This window comes from Mirounga angustirostris, unplaced genomic scaffold (assembly GCF_029215605.1).
Source record: "Mirounga angustirostris isolate CCGP_5_RB_7025 unplaced genomic scaffold, mMirAng1.0.hap1 SCAF_15, whole genome shotgun sequence".
Taxonomy (NCBI): Eukaryota; Metazoa; Chordata; class Mammalia; order Carnivora; family Phocidae; genus Mirounga; species Mirounga angustirostris.
The window spans coordinates 16,965,632-16,990,970 of NW_026991723.1; the positions used below are offsets into that span (position 1 = coordinate 16,965,632).

Here is a 25,339-nt window from a genome sequence, read left to right on the forward strand (position 1 = left end):
ACTGGATGGTATTATGCTGAGCGAAATAAGTCAATCAGAGCAAGAAATATATCATATGACCTCACTGATATGAGGAATTCTTAATCTCAGGAAACAAACTGAAGGTTGCTGGAGTGGTGGGGGGTGGGAGGGATGGGGTGGCTGGGTGATAGACATTGGGGAGGGTATGTGTTATGGTGAGCGCTGTGAATTGTGTAAGACTGCTGAATCACAGACATGTACCTCTGAAACAAATAATACATTATATTTAAAAAAAAAAAAGAAGATAGCAGGAAGGGAAAAATGAAGGGGGTGGAAATCGGAAGGGGAGATGAACCATGAGAGACTATGGACTCTGAGAAACAATCTGAGGGTTTTAGAGGGGAAAGGGTGGGGGGATGGGTTAGCCTGGTGATGGATATTAAAGAGGGCATGTACTAAATGGAGCACTGGGTGTTATACGCAAACAATGAATCACGGAACACTACATCAAAAAAAAAATAAATAAATAAATAAAACTAAGGAAATCTGAATAAACTATGGAGTTTATTTAATTTAAAAAAAGACAAAATATCTATAAATTAGTTTGAAAAATAAATGACACATTGGGGGAAATATCTGCAATGTATTTCATCAAGAGCTAAAATACATTATCTCTTTTTTTAAAGATTTTATTTATTTGAGAGAGAGAACGAGAGAGTGCTAGCAGAAAGGGCAGAGGGGTAGGGAGAGAGAATTTATAGCTGACTCAGCACTGAGCATGGAGCCCTACATGGGGCTTTATCCCAGGACTGCAGATCGTGACCTGAGCTAAAATCAAGAGTCAGACACTTAACCAACTAAGCCACCCAGGTGCCCCAAGAGCTAGTATCTCTCATATATAAAGGGCTCTTACAAGTAAGTAAGAGAAAAATCATTAAAAATTTCATAAGGGACATGAATATGTTCCTTTTAAACTCTAAAATATTCTATTTTTTGAGCTTACAATTATAATTCTAGAAAATTATTCCAAAACACTCATTCTCAAAGTGTAGGACCTAGACCAGCAGTGTTACTATCACCTGGGAATTTACCAGAATTATAGTTTCTGAGCCCTACTCCAGAACTACTGTATTGAGCCATCTGGACTTAAAGAGGCTTTTTAGTGGAAGGTTATAAATTATGGATTAACTTACTCACTAGACATAGGGCTATTAGGATTTTTCTCTTTGTTCTGGTGTGAGTTTTGGTAAGTTGCATTTTTCTAGGAAATTGTCAATTTCATTCAAGTTTTCTAATTTAGTTGTTGTTCATAACATGCTCTTATCTTTTTAATGCCTGTAGGATCTGCAGTGGTATTACCTTTTTTGTTTTTGGTATTTGTAATTTGTGCCTTCTCTTTTTTTTTCTTGGTCAGTCTTGTTTAATCTGTTTGGGGATCAGTCAGATTCTTGAATTTGTAGGTTTATGTCTTATGCCAAGTTTGCAATATTTTACACAGTTACGTCTTTTTTATTTTTATTTTTTTTAAGATTTTATTTACTTGAGAGAGAGAGAGCATAAGCAGGGGGAGCAGCAGAGGGAGAGGGAGCAGCAGGCTCCCCACTGAGCAAGGAGCCCAACGCAGGGCTCCATCCCTGAACCCTGGGATCATGATCCCAGCTGAAGGCAGATGCTTAATTGACTGAGCCACCCAGGTGTCCCCATTTACTTCTATTTTAGCACCACACTTTTTCTCCTCTCCTTCTGAGACTCCAATGATATGAATGTTAGAGTTTTTGTTATCGCCCCATATTTCTGTTAACTTCTTTTCAGTCTATTTTCTCTCTGTTGTTCAGAGAAGAGTAATTTCTATTGTTCTGTCCTCAAATTCACAGATTCTTTCCTCTATCATATTTATCCTGCTGCTGAGTTTTAAAATTTCAGTTACTGTATGTTGTCAATGAAAACATTTCTATTTGGTTCTTTTTTACATCTTCTATTTTACTGAGGTTTTCTAACTTTTTACTAGATTCAACAATGTTCACAATCACTCATTGAAGCCTTTTTATGAATGCTGCTTTACAGTCCTTGTCAAATAATTCCAACATCTCTGTTATCACGGAGTTGGTGTCTGTTGTCTTTTCCCACTCAAGTTGAGAGTTACCTAGTTCTTGATATGACAAGTGACTTTTAGTCTTGTCCTAGGAAGTTTGGGTATCACATTGTGAGGCTCTGGATCCCATGGAATCTTCTTTTTTTATAGGCAGTTACCCTGCTTAGGTGTAGTATGCAGCTCCAAGAGGGGGTGGATGGCCATCCCCCTGCTGAACCTTACCTACATGGAGGGGGAGTTTGCCATGGGAGGAGAAGGAGGCAAGTGGAATGTTGCTGTGGCTTCATCGCTAGAAGTTCAGTCTCAATTGAATTCTGCTGACAGTAGCTGATGCTCTCTGGGTGAGGAAAGTGGAGAGTCAACTAGCACCCCCTCACACTGCCTCATTCTGTCGCTGCTGCTAGATGGGTGTGGAAATTCAGTTCCCTGTCTGGTTCTACTAATGGGACCCCTGTGGGGTCCCCTGCCTTGCTGGTGCCACATGGGTCCAGAAGTCTTGCTCACCACCTGGCCCTGCTGACACCATGAAGGGAGGATGGTTTTTCTTTTTGTGTTTGGCTACAGTAAGGTGGATATTATCAAAATGATTTTCTATTCAGTGCGCCACTCTTTTCCTGGTCCTTTGACTACAGGGTACGGGTTTCTTGGGGCTTTTTTGTCTGTACCTATTTTTGATACCATGTTGCACACCCCTCAGACACCCCTTCCTGGCTATATGACAGGTAAGAAGAAAACCCAGAGAATCACAGCTACATCATTCCTCAAGTCCCAAAGGCCCTAGCCAGTCTGTTCTCTTCTTTTTATCTTTGAGTATTCCTTTGTTTGTTGTGCTCCATCCAAGGTTTTCAATTATAAGAGGGAGAAAGAGCAAGGAATGGGGCCAATCCATCTTATCTGGAACCAGAAATACCATCAGTTTTAATATATTTTCATTATTGTTCAGTTTAAAGTATCTTCTAATTTTCACTGGGATTTATTCTTTACCCCACAGGATATACAGAAGTGCTTTGCTTCAGATGAAAGGTGATGACATATGGAATTTACTTCAGAAAATACGTAAGGAGAAAGTGGGTGAGGGCATAGATGAAATATAAATTGGTCAAGAGTGCATCATTTTAAAAGCTGGATGATCAATTCATGAGAGTTCATTATACTTTTCTGTCTACTTTTGTATATGTTTAAATTTTTCTGGAAAAAAAAGGATACTGATTAATTTCCAAACACTTAGGAATTTTCTACTTACTCTTTTGTTACTGATTTCTAATTCAGTTCTCTGTAATTAGAGGATATCTCTATATTACTTCAATCTACTGAAATGTACTAGGACTTGCTCCATGCCCTTGCATATGTCTTCCATTTTAGTTAATGTTCCTGTATTAAGAAAACAAAAATGTGTATTCTGCTGTGATTGGCCACATGTTCTATATATGTTAGTTTGGTTAAGTTTGTTAATTGTGTTGCTCAAATCTGTTATACCCTTATAACTTTTGTCTGCTTTTTCCATTAGTTATTGAAGAGCTTGTACTAATAATCTCCCACAATAATGATAGATTTGTGTATTTCCCTATTTAGTTTTGTCAGTTTTTGCTTAATGTATTGTGAGGTTATGTTATTAGGTGCATACAAATTTTAGATTATCTTCCTGTTGAATTGACCCATTTATCTCTATCTATCTCTAGTAATAGTATCTCTAGGGATACTCTTTGTGTTTACTTTGTCTGATATTAGTAGTTATACCAGATTTTTTCAGTAGGTGTTCACATGGCAGATCTTTTTCTAGCCTTATCTACTCTTCTTTGTCCTAATATTTAAATATATGTCTTGTAAGGTGCTTATACTTGGGCTTTTCTTTCTTTTCTTTTCTTTTCTTTTCTTTTCTTTCTTTCTTTCTTTCTTTCTTTCTTTCTTTCTTTCTTTCTTTCTTTCTTTCTCTTTCTTTCTTTCTTTCTTTCTTTTTTAAAAACAAGCTTTCTTTCTTTCTTTCTTTCTTTCTTTCTTTCTTTCTTTCTTTCTTTCTTTTTTAAAAACAAGCTTGACAATCTTTGGAGTATTTTAGTTCGTTTAACTTAATATAGCTACTGATATATTTGGCTTAAATCTATCATTTTACTCTCATTTTCTATTTTTCTATCATCTTTTGACTTCAAGTTCTCTATTTTTTACTTCTGACTTACTTTATCAACTACATTTTAATGATTCCATCTATTCATAGACTTGATAGCTATACATCTTTAAACTTTTCTTTTGGTGGTTGTAAAGATCTCGGCATTACCTTGACTTACTTTAAATTTGTACACTTACCTAAAAATTTCAGATTTTTTCCTTAGATTCCTGGAAGTGGGACACTTGACCCATGGCATGAATATTTTAAGGTCTTTGGGACATATGCTCAATCTCTCTTCCAGAAGGGTTATGTCAATTAATATTCCCAGCTAAAAGAGTTCTTGCTTTATTGAGTCATCATTAGATAATCAGGTAACTGTGCCATTATTAGATAATTATTGCTTTAAAAATCTGTTTACTCGGTGAGAAAAAAAAGTAATTTACAACTCTTTGACTACTCCTGAGGTTGACTTTTTACTGTTTATTTATTAATCAAATAACTTTTTGCTTCTATGAATAGCTTATTTATATCCTTGGACATTTTTCAATTGGAATATTAGTGTTTTTCTTATCAGCTTACAAGAACTCATTTGAACTAGGAATAATTCTTTGTCAATTATTGAAAATGATTTTTCTTTGTTTAACGCTTACTTTCTAAGAATCTTCCTCACTAACCATCAGAGGAGGGGATGAAAAGAAAAAAAATATTCTGGCTGGAGCTCAAGACACAAGAACAGGCAGTGACTCAAGGATTTTGCTTCTCTTACAACTATCAAGTGTCTGTAAGAACTGATTACACAACATTTTTCCTCTAAGGTCCTCAAAGTTAAAAATAAAGAATGCAGTTCATGGCTTTTTAAGAGAGCTATTTCTGTTGCCAGTTTGCATAAGCACTCAGTGATCATCTTGTTCATCAAAGAAGTTGATAAGACCATTAAATATAGTTTATTAGCATGATATTCTCTATAGGAAAATAAATTATTTTCTGATGGACTTTATAATCCTTTGGCTTCAGTGTTAGATTGGGCAAGGGAGCAAGGTGAAACCATCTCAAAAATACGCACTAACCTTTATGAGCAGTGGAAAGAAGAAACAAGCTGTCCAGTGCACCTTGGTCACTGGGAAGGTAAGCCCAGAGGATGAGCATAGGGTTTGCTTCAGGCGAGATTGCAGGAACGGGGTGAAGGAAGTATGCTTAGTTATGTGTGCCCCAGGCAGGGATGAGTGGAGTACCAGCAAACCTACCTTGCTTTAGCTTTAGAAGAAAAATCTATTGTTCCAATGTTTTCAGTCTTAAATATAAAACTGGGGAAAAGGTTTCATTTATTTAAATAGTTAGACATAAAGCAGAAACCTTTACAAAAGTATGTGTAAAGTACAGCAATATATTTGAGCACATTTTTGAGACTGTCTTCATAGACAGAAAAGGTATTCGGGTTTGAAAAAGAAAATGAACATTAGCGAATGTGTCACAGACTCATCTACTTACCGTCATACTGCAGAAATCCATTTGTATCTGTCTCTATCTCAGACTCTGGCTGGTAAAGAGAACAAAGCACCCATCAAAACTGTGCAGTGCAGAAGAAATACAACTATAGAATGAAGAGGCGATAAACTTTTACTAAACGCTTTGGATGTGGAGAATAAATAAAATCAGAGCCGTACCAATAAGTAATGTCATCTAGTGGATAAGGGACATTACTGCATGGAGCCTACCTTCTCTACAAAAACTCTATCACTCAGCAAAGGCTTTTTGGATGTAATTTCATTAACTTTGCCACTAAAACTTTGTTGTGTTAAATGAATTATCTAAGATGTTTTTACAGATACCTTAAAGAAATCATCCTGAGATATGACACTGCAGTTTGGGAGGTGTTTCTGCAAATTCTTAGCCAGTGTTGTCTTCCCGCCATTTGTCACACTGAACAGAAAAAGGAAAAGAAAAAAAATTGAGCATACCAAGAAGGAAGATGCATTTAATATAAAACATTTTATTTATTTTTATTTTTTTATATTTTAAAAAGATTTTATTTGTCAGAGAGAGAGAGAGAGAGAGAGCGCACATGCGTGCATAAGCAGGGGGAGCCCCAGGCCAGAGGGAGAAGCAGGCTCTCCGCTGAGCAGGGAGCCTGACACAGGACTCGATCCCAGGACCCTGGGATCATGACCAGAGCTGAAGGCAGACGCTTAACCGACTGAGCCATCCAGGCGTCCCTAAAACATTTTAAAGTGATCTTAGAAAAAAGATATTTAAAACAATACGTAATACCTAAGAAGAAATTATTTCTTTCATAGCTATGTTGGTAAGTAAGTAGATCTACTTACTGTAACAGATGAGGAGAAATAAACTGGAAAGGATGGAGGAGAAAGGTCACTAAGTACCGGGCAAGTAAACTGGGTGATACGAAGTCTTAAAATTCCAGCTACTGTGTGGGAAGCAAAAGAATGTTTCGTCTATACTGAACCATTCCCAGGGCTCATGTGCAACACTGAGAATATGAGTAGCACGTTTTAGAGCAAGTCCCTACAGCTGCACGTGGTCACTGTGATTTTGTTTCAGTGTGCCATGGAGAAAAATGGAGGACTGGCTTATGACAAGCCACGTACCACGCATTCACATCTCCGCTGTGGTGCTCCCTTTCTCCTTAATCTTGCTCCACTTTGGGCCAAATGGGAGGCCCACTGAAGCTTGTCACAGGGAGTCAGTTACTTGTCCCTCCTGGCTGGCCCGTGACATCGGGGAGAACGGGGATCCCCTGTGTACCTAGTTTTCCAGCGTCTAGCACCACACATAGCACCAGAGAGGTGGGTCTGCAGTCAGTCATTCAGTCAGAGCTTTTTTTAACCCGGGGCTGCTGCCTCAGAGGGTCTGGGGACACATTTGTGGACTTTGCCAACTTGAATGGGAAAGAAATTACATCTTTATTTTTATTACATTCTAACAGAATTTTAGCTTTTCCTTTCATTATAAGGAAAAAACAGCAGTGGTATTAACAGTATGCATGGCTTTGTCACCACTAGAAATCATAGATATTTTCATATCACGGTGCAAGGGGGGCAGGTATCTTGGAGCATGATCGATATTCATTATTATTTCAAATTGATGGCAGTTTTTAGACCCACCCCTGGACACTGTTATTTAATAAGTTAACTATGTATATATCACAAAGCAACAATCTGTTTTTTAAAATAATTTTATAACTATATTTCAACATAACTGGTTTCCTTTATATTCCTGTATTTTATTTTATGCATTTAAAACCATTACTCTAGGGGTGCCTGGGTGGCTCAGTTGGTTAAGCGTCTGCCTTCGGCTCAGGTCATGATCCCAGGGTCCTGGGATCGAGCCCCACATCGGGCTCCCTGCTCAGCGGGAAGCCTGCTTCTCCCTCTGCCTGCCGCTCCCCCTGCTTGTGCACGTGCTCACTCTCTCTCTGTCGCTGACAAATAAACAAAATCTTTTTAAAAAAATACTAGAATTAGATGATTTCTGCTTGATCAATTAGTCTATTGGAAATATTTAGTAGCCAATATATGTTCATCAAATAATCAATCAATAATTCCAACCACCAGGGCGCCTGGGTGGCTCAGTCGTTAAGCATCTGCCTTCAGCTCAGGTCATGATCCCAGGGTCCTGGGATGGAGCCCCGCATCGGGCTCCTCGCTCTGCGGGAAGCCTGCTTCTCCCTCTCCCACTCCCCCTGCTTGTGTTCCTGCTGTCGCTCTCTCTCTGTCAAAGAAATAAATAAAATCTTAAAAAAATAAAATAAAACCATTACTCTAAATCAAGACTTCATCATACCACTGAATGTCCACGGCACAAAAAAACTCCTAACTGCACATTTATATGCAGGAACCTGTACTTAATCCCAGATGATACATTGCAATGTATTTATAATCTAGAAAAGAAACTAATATTCATTCATCAAAATTGTTTACTGGCTGTAAATTCAGTTATTACCTAAATACCTTATACCTACAAAGTACAAGGAACTTGATTCAAAACCTTTTTTCATTAATTTTTTTAAAGATTTTATTTATATATTTGAGAGAGAGAGAGAGTGAGCACAAGGTGGGGTTAAAGGCAGAGGAAGAGGGCGAAGAAGGCTCCTGCTGAGCAGGGAGCCCGATGAAGCCTTCAATCCCAGGACCCTGAGATCATGACCTGAGCTGAAGGTAGCCACTTAACTGACTGAGTCACCCAGGCGCCCCGTAAAGTTTTCTTCATTTAAACTTAGAATACACAATTGGATAGGATATGGGCGATCTCCTTGAAAAGACAGAAGTGCCTCGGTGACTCAGTCAGTTTAGCATCTGACTCTTGATTTTGGCTCAAGTCCTGATCTCAGGGTCCTGGGATCCAGCAGGCATGTCAACTCAGTGGGGAGTCCGCTTCCTCCTTCTCCCTCTCCTTTTGCCCCTCCCCCTGCTCAAGCTCTCTCTCTCTTCCCTGCCCCCTCAAATAAACAAATCTCTTTTTTTTTTTTTTTTTTTAAGAAAACACAGGGAAGTGGGTGGGTATTACCCTTTGTCTTGAGAAAATACTGGTATAAAATTTCTCCCTTTTAACAAGAATGTCTGTAATCCATACTGAGTTTCCACTGTTCAGATACTGAACTTTGGTTTAAAAGAGAGAGTAAACAGGGCTAACTTTTTGAGCAACCTGGCCAGAAAATGTGTCATTTTCTAGATTTACCTCTTGCAGATGATACAGTCAAACCAACTGTCTCACTGACTTAGCTGGAGACAATGAGAAGCAAGCACTCCAGTGTCACAGACTTGGAGGAGACAGACCAGACAGAAGGCAGTACAGGTCAGAGAGATGGGAGAGGGGTTTAACGAGAATTTAACAAGTCTGAGTGGCCCAAGTTCAAGCCTACGATCTATACTTGGAATCCTGGTCAGGTGACACCTTAAGACTAACTCTTCTCTTTCAGCATGCTCATAACCACCATGCACCACCAAGCTCATGACCACCCTCATGTGCCCTCCAACCTCAGGGCAAAGGTGCCCAGACCGGTGCACGCTTTATCTTAGGATATGGGGAAGGAAAATGAGTAACTACTTGGGGCCACTTCCTTCTTTGTTCACAACACCTGGAACAAATGCACAGTCCTGGTCCGTTTGTTTTTTTACGTGCCAAGAGACAGGAAGGGTGAGTGTATTTGGAATAGGACAGGGGGCTGAGGAGAAGTTAAAAAGGCTGTCTGCAGGCACTTAAGAGGCAAATCCATTCTGTAGCAGGTAGATATTAATATTATTTTATAGTTGAGGAAACTAAGGATTGAAAGACTATATACTCATAAAACTTGCCCAAGGTAACAACTAGCAAGTAATGAGGATGGGATACAAAGTCTAACTCCAAAGCCCATGGATCTTTTTTTTTTTCTTCCTCAAAGCCCATGAAACTTATATATTTTAACATCAACAGAATACTGTGAGAATCTGATAAAGATTATATGCCCCTTCCCCAGAAAAATGAACATCTTCACACATGCATTCCATTTTTTAGGAGGATCTTGAATGACCCTGGAATCCTTTGGAACCCCTGCTATTCCTTGACTTCTTAAGTGAATGATCACTTCCTAGTGTAGCAAGGGGTAAGTATACAAGGAAGATACAACACTGAGTCTGGAGGAAGGAAGAAAGGCAGGAACAGAGGTCACTGTGGCTGAGTGTGGTAGGTGCTTCCCAGAAGCAGCACTAAAATGAAATCCTGGCCCTCGCTGAGGAAGAGACAGTGAAGTAGAGTGTTTGGTGATACCACTGAGCTCCTGTATCAAACCTTCCCTGCAGCCTACATGGCCCTGAAGCTAGTACATTTCTTTTACTATTTATGGATGGTCTTCATATACTTGGATATTCAGCTTTTGTTCTAGATAACTGGTAACCCACTGCATATTGTTCACTAGGTGAGAGAATAAACATTTCTGCAAGAAGATTCAACTGGTGGAGAGGTACCTAGGAAAGGTTAAGAGGGGGAGGATGGAATTAGGGAATGAGGGCCTGATTTAGGAGGGTGGCAGTGAGTGCAGAAGGGAAAGCATGTCCAAGAAAAGCAATGCAGAGAAAAACAGAACTTTGGTTCTGGTTAGATGGGAGCAAGACGAGGCAGAGTTCTGACACTGGATTCATTCCTTTTTACCTCTAATTACTTGCTATAGTAACATAATACAACAATACAGTGATCTCCCCCAAGTTACAAAGGTTTAATTTTAACAGTCTCAAATATTTCATTCGTTGGACCACACCTAGTGTGAATGTACTCAGAAGAAAGATGAACACAACAAAGTAGCAAAACAAACAACAATCCTTTGGAGCTGTTGTTGGTTTCTTATTTGCATGCATACATCCGGTACTATGGGGAGGGTGACCCTATAATTTAGGACACTTTTGAGAGGGAGAGGGGCACGCAGCTAATAATTATGCCGGGGCAATCAGGACATCAGGATAACAAGGATAAAAGGTGTCTGGTGTCAACTCTGGGAAAGAAATGGTAAGGCAGGCAGGCAGGTTTTGCTTACTGATGGCCCTGTTTCTCCGTTTAGAGGAGACTCTCCCATCTCCTGTTGCCATTTATGTAGCTAGCACTCCCTCCCCTGCTTTATATTTGCCAGTGGCCTGCTCTCTTCCTCAGGACTCAGGAATCCTGACCCCTCCATCCCCCACCACAACCACAGGAAAACACCCTTTGGCCATCCTCAGTATCTCTACCAGCTTGTTGTAGCAAAATTACTCACCCACTGATTCCAATGACAAATGTTTTCATAATTAGCTTTGAAAATCCGTCTTCCTAAAATTTCCTAAAATTAAAAAAACAGAACAAAACAAATCGAATGCTTATCACTGAGATGTCTAGAGCAAGACAAAAAGACTAAAAGAAAGAGTCCTAAGTTAGGAGAGCCAGCTGAGGGGGAAAGATGACCATGATCTCTGGGGCATCTCCTACTCCTGGATTAGCCACGCTCAGTAGAAGGGCTTTACAAGGTACCAGCTTCTCTCTGCTAGACTCCATGGCTAAATCCAACAGCGGGTATGTGCTCAATAGGCCAAAGTCTCAGAGAACACACACTACAGAGTCTCAACTCTGAAACTCAAAAGAGTTTCAAGATACGATCACCTGGAGATGATCCACTTATTTCTCCAATGCCAGGGAACCCCACAGAGCTTGCCTCTCTCTCCTCCTGAAATGGGGAAAACATCACTGCCGGCCAGAGGCAAAAGGAAGTTAATTCCCCTTAAGGGTGCTATTTCCTCACTCAAAAACCTAAGTCCTGGGCCAGTGTAGACAAACTTTTTCCGAAAAGGGCCAGGTACTAAATATTTGAGGTTTTGTGGGCCCAGAGGCAAACTGAAAGTTATTATGTAGGTACTTATGTAACAAGAGAGAAAACAAAATTTCCACAATGTTCTTGAGGAAAGTCAAAACATTACAATTGAGTACAATTTTGTTGTTGTTGTTGTAATAGCCGTCTACTAATGAGAAGAATGGAATTCTTTTCTTACTGGGATAATATTTCTCTTACTGGATTTCAGGGTTAGTGTTCTCAATCAGAAAAGTGACTGCAAATGTTCAGGCTGAGGGCCAGGTTTTAGCCACAGGCCACTGTTTGCTGACCCCGGATCTGGGGGTGGGGTAGGGGGGTGGAGGGCAGTTTCACACAGGGCCCCCATAAGTTCAGTAAAGCAGTCCTATGGATATTCTAATGAACCATTTTCACCTCTTTATGGGAAAAGGTGAGGCTCAGCTGGAGGGAACCTCAGAACAGTGGTTCCTGAGGGTTGCCTGACCTAACGCTGCTCTTTATTCCAGACTGCTCTGGTTGGGTGATCAGGGACCTAAGCTGGGCCGCTGGGGTGAGTAGCTCCTGAGCTGGAGACCCCCAGAGGCCCTCCCAGTTCCTATCCCTGACCTGAGTCCTAGCAAGTTAATTTCTTTCTTCTTTCCAGCCTGTTAAAAAGCACTTTATTACCAAGAGCAAAGAAAGGATTCTGCACACGTGCTGGCTTAATTGTGAAGCTCTCATGTATAATGGATGCCATTTTTATTGATGTATTATTTTTTTTTTAAATATTTATTTATTTATTTGAGAGAGAGAATGAGAGACAGAGAGCACATGAGAGGGGGGAGGGTCAGAGGGAGAAGCAGACTCCCTGCCGAGCAGGGAGCCCGATGTGGGACTCGATCCCGGGACTCCAGGATCATGACCTGAGCCGAAGGCAGTCTTTTAACCAACTGAGCCACCCAGGCACCCTGATGTATTATTAATAGTTGAGCACACTGAATGGCAAGGACTAAGGGTCCCCCTGCTTCATGCCACATCTGTGCACACAGGGAGGATACTGTTTCAATTACATAGCATGCAAATAACGAGTGTGGTTGTGGCACTGGAAAGATGCTTGAGGGGGTTATTTGGGTGGAAACTAGCAATTCCGAAACGAAGAGTGAGAGAGAGTCAAGGACCTACTTATAAAATTGTTTGGGTTCAGGAGGGAATTCCCAGGTAAATCCAAGTTTTTACCAAAACAGGAACCCTCAGTTCTATATTAGTTAGTTAATAGAGCTATTACCCAAGACAGTGTTTGGGTAAATGTCGGGCACAGTCTCTTGGCCCTAAACGGGTGGCCATGTGGTGCGAGGGGTGGGGAACTGGGAGAAGCCAAAGCAAGACAGGTGCTGGGGTGAGGGTGGGCCTAGCAATCCCAGAAGTCATTTATTTCAAAAACCTCGTTGGATGCACAGAGCAGCACCAGGTGAACTCCAAATTCGGGACTGGAATTGTCTACCTCCATACCACTTTGTGCTATTACATCTCCTGTTGCCCTCTTAGAGAACTATTTTAAAATCACACTTAAAAAGCTTGCAACCAAGAGTTGCCAGACTCCAACTATATGCAGCAGACTCCATGAGGCAAAGACAAGCTTGATCAACTACAAACTCAATCACTGGATGTCTCCAGAGAGACAACCGTTTGGACTTTGTAGTCTCATCAATCCGGGGCGTCTGATTACTTGGAATATACACCACTGCCAATCTTGTGGGATATTTATGTACTTTATTCTCCCAATAAGTGCCAGGCGTTCCATTTGCATAGGGGGAGGAGAACTAAGATCGTCAAGGGCAAACCCCAAAATGAACATTTTTTTCTTTTTTTACCCTAAGTAAGATAGGTTGTCGAGTCCTTTTTTCATTACTTGTATGAGCTTATTATATGGATTCCACTACTAAGCAGGGTACATTTTGGACTCTAAACTAAAATAGTCAGAGGTGGTATGTGCAGAAATCAGCAGATTATAAGGAAGACAGCAACTTCTCTAATACAAATGGATGACAATATGCTAATGAACTGTTGTGCTTTAAAGAGCAATCTGGTATTTTTATACCAGTGAAATGTTTCAGGACTTCTCACTCATTTGCTTTATTCAACAGATATTTTGATTATCTTCTTCCACACACCAGGGAAGTCTTTTCCTACTATTGTTTAAACTTTGCTCTCTTTTAGTAAACAGAAATCTCCCACGGTTAGAATTTCTGAATACCTCAACCCATGCCCCTTTCCCGTGGAATCACTTTTATCTTTCACTGACCCCTAACAAAAACTTTCAAGCTTCATTTTAGATAGACTCTCATGCAAAGTTTTTTTTTTCAACGTTTCTTCCCTCAAACATACAGCTGGTCTATAACACGGTGCTATTTCGAACTGAATGCACGCTGCATTTCTTGTTTGCTCCCGCCCTCGCCTCGCCTTGGAGAATCAATCTGCTAGGTCGGGGGGTCGGCATTTTTCTGTGGAATGCCAGATAGTCAACGTTTTAGGCTTTTAGGGCAGCAGCTCAGCTCTGCTGTGAAGAGAAAAGCGGCCACAGGCAGTCCATAAGCAAACGAGCGTGGCTGTGCTCGAGCAAAACTTTATGGACCCCGACATTGGAATTTCTTAGCATTTCCACGTGCCACAAAAATCTTTTGGTATCTTTTCAACCACTTAAAATGGTAAAAGCCGTGCTCAGTTAGCAGGCCGTTCGTTCCATTAACAGTGGGCAGGCGGGTCGTTGGGTTAGGCCACCCTAATACGGGTGGAAGGAAACCTTGCCTCCTCCCGTGCGGATCAAGACCCGACCCCAACCCTGGTGACTTCTCTCCACAGCCCGCTCCATCTCTTGGAGGGAGTCTCCCATTTTAAGGATCGTTACGGGGACCATTAAAAGCACCACGCCGCGCCGTACACACACTCCTTGGCAGGCCACCTATCAGCCCGCTTAGGGTGGTACGAGTCCCCACAAGGCTCGCAAGACGCCACCGGGCTCAGGCTCCAGCGCAGCCACACATCGGGAGCACCTCCAGGCCTCCGCGAGGCTGCGCCGCGCGGCCGGGTCGCGCAGGTACTCACCGCGGCGTCAGTTCGAGCCCTCCCCAGCAAAGCGGCGGAAGCGCGGGCCGAACGCGCGCCCGTCGCTGACCCGCCGCAACCCCCGAAGCTTGCGGGCCTCGAGGCTCACAGCCCCTCCCTGCGCGCCCCCAGGGGGTCGGAGGCGGCCCAGGTAGAGGGCGCCGACCCAAGGGCCCGACCCACCCGGGCGGGACGCGGAGCGAGCGCCGGCCCCGGGGAGGGGCGGGGCGAGGCGGGGGGCGGGACGCCGGCGACCGTGGCCGCGCGCGCGCGCCCTCGCGGGGCCCGGCCCTTTCTCGTCGGGGGCGCGCGCGGCCGGGTCCGCCCCGGCGCGAGCCTGCTGCGCCCTCCCTCGGCCCCGGCTGGTTCCGCCGCCGCCGCCGCCCGCGCTCCAGCCGCTCCGAAGCGGCCCGCCCGGGAGCCAATTAGCGCTCGGCGAGACGGCGGCCACTTCCTCGTCGCCCGGGCGCGCGCTCGGGAGGCTCGGGCGGCCGCGCGGCGGGGCGGGGCTTTGCGCCGAGCCGGTCTGCCTGCGTCCGCTCGTCGGGCGGCCAAGGGTGGGCGCGGGTCCGCGGAGGCGCACCGCTGCGAAGCGGCCAAAAAGGAACTTTGGGGTCCCGGGAGTGCCGGCTGGCGGGGCGCTCGGTCGGCTTTTCGTGCGTGGTCTTGAGGCTCAGCCGCTCCAGGAAGCGCGATGTCGAAGCCGCCACCCAAACCGGTCAAACCAGGTAAGGGAGGCGCTCGCAGGGCTCCTCTGGCCGCCTTGGTGCCCTGCGCTTCCCCTGCCACTTGCAGGGCTGACCACGCACGTACCCGGCCTGGAGCTTCGCTTTCGGGAGCCGACCCGCCAGGATGGGTCGCTTTGTTGGTTCGCTGCAGGGAGGGATCGTTTTGGATAGCAAGAGGATTTCGAGGATTTTTTATTTTAAGGGGGAGTCGCCCTCGACTTTGCAATATTGTCGTTCGCTGCAACGTTCTAGTGGATGTGATAGCTACGTCCCATTGAGGCTTGGCTGGAAGACAGGGACACTGATCCCCTTAGGGGGGAAGATAGATATATGCTTTGAAATGGTCTTTCGGCTACTTCCTCTTTTTTTTTTTTTTTTTCCCCGTGTGTGTCAGTGTCAAGTTCAAGTTCTCGACCGGCCAGAGCGAACGGGAAGTGCGCTGTTTGCAGGGTGGGGTGGGTGAGCGAGTCTCCTATGGGACTTTGGAGAGGCGCCGCGTTTGAAATTACCCTCGGGATCTTGGGAAAAGGATTTGGGAAAACTGTACGCGCGCTCGCGGCGAGAAAAATCTAGGCTGCGGCAGAGTAATCTCGGCTCTTGCTCTTCGGGAGTGTCACTTTATCATTCAGTACAAGTCCTTTGCTTCCCCTTCCCCAGTGATTTTGCCGTGTTCAACTGGATTACTGAATCCCTCAAAGCGCTGTTCTTGGCCGATAGTCTGTTCATTTTTGATTCTATTCTTAGCATATTTTCTGTGATTGGGAGACACGAGAATGTAAAAGGGACTGACGTATTTCAATTCAGTACTGTAACAAACTCGTGCATTCATTGGTGAGTAATTACGGGAAACGTAGGAAGTGGAAGATAAATGGCTTTGATAACGCTCTGGGGCGTTTTCTTCCAATCTCCTGTAACTTCAGTATAGCACGAGCAGAAATGTATCCATTTACATCAAATTTCGAAGTAACCTTGGTTGCAGGCACTACACCTTTCATGATTACGTAGTTTTCTTTCTTTGCCATCATACAGTGGTGGTTTTAAATCATTTTATATGAAAATTATGTACATATATGTGACAGTCATTCACTGAGGACTTACATTTTTTGGGTGGGCTGGGTGTGAAGGAAGTTGCTGGGACGTTGGTTTTGCTGTGAGCAAAGATGGGGTGTGGCTAGTATTGGGTTCTGTGCTTCTTTATAAGTGGAATCTGATGAAGAGTTTGCATTTTAAGTGCACGTGTAGGAGGTAGCAGCTTTCTAAATTCAGATGTAAATCAGATCTCAAGCATCCAACAAAACAGAGTTGTTCTTTGCTGGCTAAACGAAGTCCTTTATTTTAAAGAATGTCCTGAGAAGTTAGTTATTCAAGAGGTTTTTCATCTCTCGAGACTTTAAGTGATGTCTGTGCTGCAGGTGGAGGAACATTGACTGCGGTGTGCAAGTGTGTACATGAGTACTCATGTATATACCAGTTTGGTTGAAGGATCATACTGTTACTAGTTGGGGATACGCTCCCAGAAACCATTTTCGTGGTTGGACACCGCTTTCTCCTTCTCTTCAGCAAATCAGAAAGCAAAGGGTTGAAAATATCTGCCATTTTAGGGACAGCTTTGACTCCACACTGATTTATAAATGAGATCCAAACTCAAGGTCAGCATAGAAATCGGCTTGTTAGTTTATGAATTTACAATGAGAAGTATTACTTTCTTTTTTTTTTTTTTAAAGATTTATTTATTCATTTGAGAGAGCGAGAATGAGAGAGTACATGAGAGGGGGCAGGGTTAGAGGGAGAAGCAGGCTCCTCGCCGAGCAGGGAGCCCGATGCGGGACTCCATCCTGGGACTCCAGGATCATGACCTGAGCTGAAGGCAGTTGCTTAACCAACTGAGCCACCCAGGCGCCCCGACAAGTATTACTTTCAATCCGACTTGAAACATTGGGTGGCCTGGCTTAATTGAAAAGAAAACTGTCGGGCGCCTGGGTGGCTCAGATGGTTAAGCGTCTGCCTTCGGCTCGGGTCATGATCCCGGGGTCCTGGGATCGAGTCCCGCATCGGGCTCCCTGCTAGGCGGGGAGCCTCCTTCTCCCTCTGCCTCTGCCTCTCTCTCTCTGACTCTCATGAATAAATAAAACATTAAAAAAAAAGAAAAGAAAAGAAAAAAAAGAAAACAAAACTGTCCTATTATAGTACTGGTCCACATTTACTGTGTGCCGGGCACTGATATAATCACTTTACATGTATTAACTCATTTGCTCCTCACAACAACCCTGTGAGGTTAGTACCATTATTGTTCCCATTGCACGGGTTGGGAAATTAAGGCAAGGCACAGAAAGGTAGGGAGGAGCAGGTAGGAGTAGCACCCAGGTAGTCTGATTTAAGAATCTGCGTTCTTACTCATAATGCTATTCTGCCTTACATCACCGTGCACCATTCACGTGCGTGGTCTTGTGTATTTTAGAGCTGGGGGGTGGAAGTGGAAAGGAAAGTGCCTCTTGTCCTCCGTCAGATCTTCCACTCACAGATGCACATAAAGGTCACCCCCTGGTTGGTAGCAGTGAGGGGAGTGAGCTTTACTTTTTTGTCCTGCAGGCAGGATTCATGGGTGAAAAATGTCTGAAGCAGCTTGGAATTGGGGCTTGCGGGTTGTATTTAACTTTTGGTTTCTTGGTTTGTTTATACAGGGCCTCATCCCAGATGACAGTTAAGGAAGGAAGGAAGGAAGGAAAGAAGGAAAGGGAAGGAAGGGAAAGAGCCATATAGAGGGAGGGAAGAATAAGAATAAGAGGAAACCAGAGGAAAGGACACGTGTGTCCTAAGGTCCGCCCAAGTTTCTAAAGGGTGGCTATAGATTTGACTCTCGGCTTCCAGCATAAAGGTAAAAAAGATCAATTATAAGATTCCTACTGTTCATAAAAATAAAATGTGTTACTTTCTCAGAGAAGAGTTTTTAATGGCACTGAGATCTGAAATAAACTTCGCATGGGTTCTCTCAAAGTGTTGGAGTGGACTGCACATCTCTGTAAGAAACACAAGCGGGACATCATAGTGGTGGTCCCTATAGCTTCGTGCAGAGCAAGACCCCGGCAAGACAGCATCGTTCAATTCCATAGGAGTGCTGAAGGGAAGGAAGCTAGGCGAGGGAGGACAAAGGACTTAATGGAAAATTTGAGTAGCAAGGGACATTAAGCTATAATGTGGGTAATGTATCTATTGGGATGATTGGCATATATCCCATAAAAAGACTGTTTGCTCTTGCACCTTCCTGAGGTTATACCAGACTTTGGGTTTGTAGCCACATCCAGAAATCATTTGCTAAACATTTCTTAATATATGCAGCTAATTATTTTAGGCCTTGTGGTAGACATTGGGGTTCCCAGGCGCAATACAATAAGGTCTCGTCCATGAAAGTATCGAGTCTGATGAGGGAGATTTAGATATCTATAGATAATATCTTAAATTGACCCGTATCTGTAGTTGGATGCTGATCTTACCCATTTTGTAAGGAAAAACCTCGTAATTAAAAATAAAAGTAGTATATTTTCCTTCTTTCTTCCTTTCTTCTCCAAACCTCGTAGTATATTTTTTATTATAGGAAATTTAGAAAATACATACAGAAAAAATATATAAAAATATACATATCATCCCTACCTATCTACTGATAATCACTGTTTTCTCTCAGGTGTCATTTTTCTTTGTCAAATCCATTTCATTAAAAAAAGAAAATACTAACAATTATCCTCAGAATGGTGTCTCAGTTTCAATTTTAAGTGTTTTGCTGTTGATTGGCTTGTTTCCTACCGTGGGTACACTGTTGCCTACGCTCTGCTTGAAAAATCACTTGTCACATTTTGACCTTTCCTTGCTTACTGATATCTTTTTATAGGGTCACTTTTGGCCACTCTATGTCTGTCATTGAAACTCTCCCCTCTCATTGTTAGATGTGCCACCAAGGTGCTCAGTCTGCTAAAAAGTGTCACGTTTCATGGTCTTCAGCTCATTCTTCAGGGGACCCTCCTACTTCTTCGGGACGGATGCGGCCTCTCTGGTTCTTGTCAGCCACCCTCCCGAGCCTTGTAGTTCAATTAGGGTGAACTTGCTGAGCTTGTCAGAGTGTAGATGACAACTTGTGTTCTCACAAAAACTTTGTTTTAGAGGAGACTTTATTCTGAGACTTTATTCTGTGAAGATGGGCCAAAGGATATTGAGTGAGATTTGGACTAGAATCATCTCATTCTAAGCCGGTTTGATAACCCTCCACTGTAGTTGGAAGCCTGATGTCTGACCTTGACCAGTTCTTTCAAGCGGCTTATTGATTTTGGTGGTGGAAGTAAAGCAGCCTAAATATTTTATGTGTCTTAGGAAAATAAATTCATGGGACTTTGAAGAAGCAAATGTCAGTATTTTGGGTTCTTTTGTATTTACAGTAAAAACATCATAAACTTCAAAGATGTCACCCATATGCTGCTTATATAACATTGATGAGAGGAAAAAAGGCTTCATCTAAAATGATCTGAGCTTTTGTGTATTTTTTTTCCCTCTGAATAAATGAATTAGTCAAAGGTGAGAGTATGGGGTTGGCTGGAAATATGCATATGGATAATGTCCTTCATAAACTTCATGCTCCATTTATTCCTGGTGGCAGAATAAAGTTTGGGAAGCATTTTGAAAATTCCAGAATGATGATGATGATGATTATAATAGTAATAATTAACATTTATTTGGCCGTAAGAGTCAGGTACTGTGTGAAGCCCTTTATATGCTCCATCTCATTTAATTACTCTAACTTCCCTATGAGGTGGGTCCTAATATCCCCATTTTATGGGTGAAATAGGCCTTAGTGAGGTTAAGTAAACCACTTAAGGTCTCAGAGCTAGGAAGTGGTTGGTTTGACCTGGGAAGGGAACACAAGCTTTAAGTGGAAGCTATGCTTTTTAGGCAGAGAAATCTTTGAAGATTCCATTAGATTGGACTGGCTTTTGTTGGGCAGTCACCTTTATTAACTTATGCATTTGTATTATTTGTAATTGTGTTGTATAACTCCCCTCTTTCAATGCATCTGTATTAGACTATTAGACACTTTTTGAGAGTAGAATAACCTTTTGTTTTCTTGTAACTTTGCAGCAACTAAACTTTTTATTCTTGGCAAATAAATACAAAGTCTTGATACATAACAAAGTCTTTGTCTGGAAGAAGGTGGGGTAGGCCATGGATGGGTACATCTTATAGCTTCACTATAAAGCAGCATAGGCTGGAGGCAGTATCCATCAGTACTAGTTCTGGAAATAGTGGGGTCCCCTCCCTCTTGTGTTTCAACATTCACACAGCTTGACTCCAGTGTGACTAGTGCCGTAAGCTTTTGTGACACACCTGTGTAAGGGAGGGGAAAAAAACCTTTCCTCTACCCTCTTATGTTCTGTATCTGGGTCCTGCAAATTAAGCTGACACAAAATCAGATTAACAGGAAGAAAAGGCATACAAATTTAATTGAGGTTTTCAGGTTTACCTGCACAGGGCTATGCAGAAAAGCGGTGAAAATCCAAAGAAGGGGTAGATTTGGAACCTTAAGGGCCATTTTAACAAAGGGTGATACATTGTGGAGAAGTGACTAGACAAAGGAAAGAGAGGTTTTGTTTTCTAGGGGCAGTAAATTGTGGGAAGGTAAATATATGGGGAAACAAGTCAAAGATGAGGGTTATTTTAGTAAGGTTTCTTTATGCAGACACATTTGGGTGGCATCTCTATCTGAAATTAAGAGTTGTTCTCTTTCTTGTATGGGGGCAGAACTCCTTCACAAGGGGAATTTATGCCCTACTTTTAGGCAAGTGAGGGGAGGGCAGAGAGTTCTTCTGTGTCTGCTTTTTCTCAGTTGCCTTCAGCTCAAAATAATTCTTATACCAAGTAGCATATTTTGGGGTGGCATATTCTGATCCCCTTTACCTCATGTCCAGTGAAAATTCCATTGCCAAAGTTGTACTCAATTGCTTAATGCTCAGGGGAAGAGAGAATACATGAGAGAGAGAGAGGGACAGAGGGAGGGAAGGAGAGGGATGGAGAAATAAACTTTCAGTGGGCTGATGAGAGCCGACACGTTAAGATTTTCTATCAGTTCGTCAATACTTCAAAAAAGCTGGGCGCCTGGGTGGGTTCAGTTGGTTAAGCGTCTGCCTTTGGCTCAGGTTATGATCTCGGGGTCCTGGGATCCGTCCTGCGATCGGTCCTGGGATTGGGCTCCTTGCTCAGCGGGGAGTCTGCTTCTCCCTCTGCCCCTCCCCCCTGCTTCAGCTCTCTCCTCTTTCTCTCTCCCCAAAATAAATAAAGTCTTTAAAAAAATTTTCAAAAAAGCTGCAAAAAAAGATAATCAAATATATTGAAGGAGTTTGGGGGAAAAATTACAGATAACAGTACTCAGAGAGCTCCCCCTATTCTTTTGAACGAGGTGTGATAGTCCTTTGTATCTATTAATTCAAACCCACATTAATGCACATTTAGATTATTTCCACATTGAGATAGTTACAACAGCCTGTTGCTTACTTGGGTGGGAGTAAATCCACAAGAGAAAGTCCTGGCAGTGGGATTGTTGTATCAGAGGGTACGTGCATTGTCATTTTCATAGACATTTCCAAAATGCTCTCCAAAAAGGGTTTTACCGGTTGACCTTCCTACCAAAAAATGCGTGAGCATGCTTTAAACAGAAACTTTGTAGTGCATGTGGTAGCAGATGGGAATCAAAAGGCTGGGCAGTCCAAGGCAGAGAGTTTGAGGAAGCTGGGAGGGTGTCACCTAAGAGGGGGAATTTAAACAGGATCTGGAATGCTGTGTCAGAGTTTGTAGGCAAAAGAGGGGGGGACCGTCATTTAACTCGGGCAAAATGAGGTCACTTGGGGCAAAATGAGATAACTTGATGTCCTCTTATCTTCATTTGCCTCAGAGAAGCCAGAGAAACGTGGTAGTCACACATGGAAGCTGTGACCTGGAGAAATTTCTTCCGAATTAAAGAGAAGGCCATTTGCCTAGCGTAATAGTTTGTGGAAAACCGTACTTTGCATGCAGAAAGTGAGACTTTGAGTGCCAGCATGTTGGTCCTCTGTGTTCGCATCTGCGTATCCGTTTGTCAGGACGTTAACAATAACTGTGGTGTTTAGGGGGCAGCCGTGTGTTAAAGAAGGTCACGGCTTAAAGTCACTTCAGTCACTGCTGGGACTGCTGTGGCCACTTCCTCTTAATGGATTCTCGCTTGTCATTTCCCGCTTTACGTTTGGGCATCTGTAGAATTTTTAGAAAGTCACAAAGGCAAATTCCTCATCTTGCTCTTGGGGTAGGAGTTGGGGGGGAAGAGTTTTGTATTTGTGCATTTTGATTAGCGTGGGATTTTAAAACTCATTAGCATCCCTTAGAATTTGATAAACTACTTAGATTTAATATTCTTGGGACTAAAGAGTGCACTGAACAGGAGTCCTTTCCTAGTCTCTTGCTCCTGATTTCCAGGGAGCCTGAGGTGATTTGAATTTAAATTAAGACCCTCCTGCTGGAGGGTCTGTCCCAGGCCCCTTACAAGAATCTGAAGGCAGGTCTTTCTGGCATCCCTCCACTCCAGGGGTTTGGCTTGGTTCTGGGAAACTTGTGGATTCTATTGAGGGATTCCCTCATGGAGGAGGAGAGACTTAAATCAACTCACTTGCATCAGACAGAGAAATGACTTCCGCCTGGAGAGTATTCTGGAGTGGCTGTGTCTTCCAGGAACCTCCTGACCTAATCCATTACTTGGGGAGGACCCGCCTCCAAGTCCCAGCTCTCCCAGCATGGGTAGGGGTGGCCAGGCTGAGAGAAGCCCCTCTGGCCTTTTGCCACAGTTCTCAGGGGTCTCAGACTCCGGATTTGGAAGGTTCCAGAGAGTCTTAGACTTCCTTGATTGAAAAAACCAGAGTCTTAAGACGATCTCTAAAATGTTGCCTACGCAGGTTGGCAGGATTCTGTGGCTGCATATGGGCCTGTTGTTTTGATGAGTCAGTGCAAGTTTGTCGATAGTAACCCCAGGAGCAGAAGGTATTCTTGCTGGGTTTTTTTTTTTTTTAGGTAAGGAAGCTGGCTGTGGAGCACTGAAACAGAAACCTGTCCCTCCAGAGTTCATTCTCTGAATGGTGCGTCAAAGTTGACATTGTTCTCAACCTTATTTTTCTGTTAGGGAATAAATCATTCTCTTTGATTCCTCTGCACTCAGGTTCTAAACCAGACCAAGCAGCAGCTGCCCACTGGGACCTGGGCCTTCTTTAAGCTGAACCATGAAGTGGGAGTCGCTGCTTAGGGAGCTTGCTCACTTCCTCTTTCAGGGAGCCTGTCCCCTCGACAGGGCTGCCTCTAGTCCTTGCCTAATGCCTTCCTACTCTCGAGGACCAATTCTGTACTTAAGTTTTGGGGCTCTGAAGGGTGCCTAGCACTTGACACTGGCTTGGTAGGAGCTCTATTCTCCACAATGGGCTCCTGCCCATTTTCTGATTTTTGCTCAGTGTGAGGTCTCTCCTGTGTCTTGACATCTGGTCTAGCACTCTTTTTGTTTACTGGCACTAGGAAATCTGCTCCTTAGTCCATCCTGAGTCCTTGTCACTGGCCTGCTTTTTCCCTTCTTGGGTGCATGCTCCATATCACGGGGACCTTTGGCTAATACACCTGTGCCTTTCTGACTTACTGTGACCCAAAGATTAGTGTGGGTCTGTGTCTACTCTTTTTTTTTTTTTTTAATTTTATTTATTTGAGAGAGGTTGAGAGAGAGAGAGAGCATGAGCAGGGGGCGGGACAGAGGCAGAGGAAGAGAATCTCAAGCAGACTCCCCACTGAGTGCCGAGCCCATTGCGGGGCTCCCTCTCACGACCCCAAGATCATGACCCCTGAGATCATGACCTGAGCCAAAATCAAGAGTCAGACGCATTACCCACTGAGCCATCCAGGCATCCCACCTGATCTGATTTCACTTAGACTAACTACACAGGACAGTGGAGTTTGTTTTTGTTTGTGTGTTGTTTTGTTCTTTTTGCAGTTTCCCTAGAGGAAGATAACCTCAGGTGGCCCTGCAGAAATGTGTCCCGTGAGACTCCAGTTGGACCCTTGAAAAAAAAAATGTGGTCACTCATGAACGGCTGTTGAGATGTTGAGGCCTTTTTTCTTTTTTTTTTTTTAAGATTTTATTTATTTATTTGACAGAGAGAGACACAGTGAGAGAGGGAACACAAGCAGGGGGAGTAGGAGAGGGAGAAGCAGGCTTCCCCGCGGAGCAGGGAGCCCAATGTGGGGCTCGATCCCAGGACCCCGGGATCATGACCTGAGCCGAAGGCAGACACTTAATGATTGAGCCACCCAGGTGGATGTTGAGGATTTTTAAATGTTTGGAAAACATACAAAGTTAACTGTAACTCAGTAACATCAAATCTGTAGATTTGAGGTCTAAGAATATATATATTCTGCTAGTTTTTTGAAATTAAGTCTCTGCAAAATATTATTCTCCCATCTTACTTTTTCCTGTCTGTTTTGGAGTTGACCGTTTTAAGCCATGGATTCAAGTTTAGAGCTTGCTTTGTAGAAATTCTTATATTTCATTCCAGGAAGGAGGGTTTCAGAGCTTCTTTCTGAAAGAGGGACAATTCTTTCTCTAAGAGAGTGGTTCTAAGCCCACCCATCACTTTGTAAGTTATATAGGGCTCACACAGAAACCAGAAGCTTTTTTTTTTTTTTTAATTTATCTGAGAGAGAGAGAGGGAGAGAGAGGGCGAGTTCACACACACGAGTGGGAGGGGCAGAGGGAGAGGGAGAGACAAATCTCAGGCAGCCTCCATGCGCAGCGTGGAGCCCCAGGTGGGGTTTGATGTCACGACCCTGACCTGAAACCAAGAGTTGGTTGCTTAACCAACTGTGCCACCCAGGTGCCCCTCTTTTTTTTTTTTTTTTTAAGAAAATAACATTTATATACTCATAGGGATATAATGACAAATTTACGAATGTAGCATTGTACTGATGGGAATAAATGTTATTGCTATAATTTTAGAACTCAAAAAAAAAAAACCTCTGTTTGTAATTAA

General features: G+C 43.1%; 2 protein-coding genes across 6 annotated transcripts in view; one reads left to right on the top strand and one right to left on the bottom strand.

Moving 5' to 3' along the window:
• NMRK1 (nicotinamide riboside kinase 1) overlaps positions 1–14,773 on the bottom strand; it is a 39,116-nt gene extending 24,343 nt beyond the window's left edge. For 2 of the 4 annotated variants that reach the window (XR_010407606.1, XM_045882261.3), the window contains exons 1-4: positions 14,545–14,770; positions 10,897–10,959; positions 5,987–6,077; positions 5,646–5,694 (exon numbers count right to left, since the gene is read on the bottom strand). Coding sequence is in view for 3 of the 4 variants with exons in the window: in XM_045882261.3 (XP_045738217.1) it covers positions 5,646–5,694; positions 5,987–6,077; positions 10,897–10,925 (169 nt within the window). In the remaining variant the exon portion in view is untranslated. Of the gene's footprint in view, positions 1–5,645; positions 5,695–5,986; positions 6,078–10,896; positions 10,960–14,544 lie in introns of all 4 variants that reach the window. The other 2 variants (XM_064579133.1, XM_064579134.1) reach the window with 2 other exon arrangements.
• Positions 14,774–14,994: 221 nt separating this feature from the next.
• Positions 14,995–25,339, top strand: part of OSTF1 (osteoclast stimulating factor 1) — a 52,851-nt gene continuing 42,506 nt past the window's right edge. The window contains exon 1 of one of the 2 annotated variants that reach the window (XM_064579132.1): positions 14,995–15,272. In XM_064579132.1, the coding sequence (XP_064435202.1) occupies positions 15,239–15,272 (34 nt within the window). In that variant the 5' untranslated portion in view covers positions 14,995–15,238. The remainder of the gene's footprint in view (positions 15,273–25,339) is intronic. The other variant, XM_045882266.3, reaches the window with a different exon arrangement.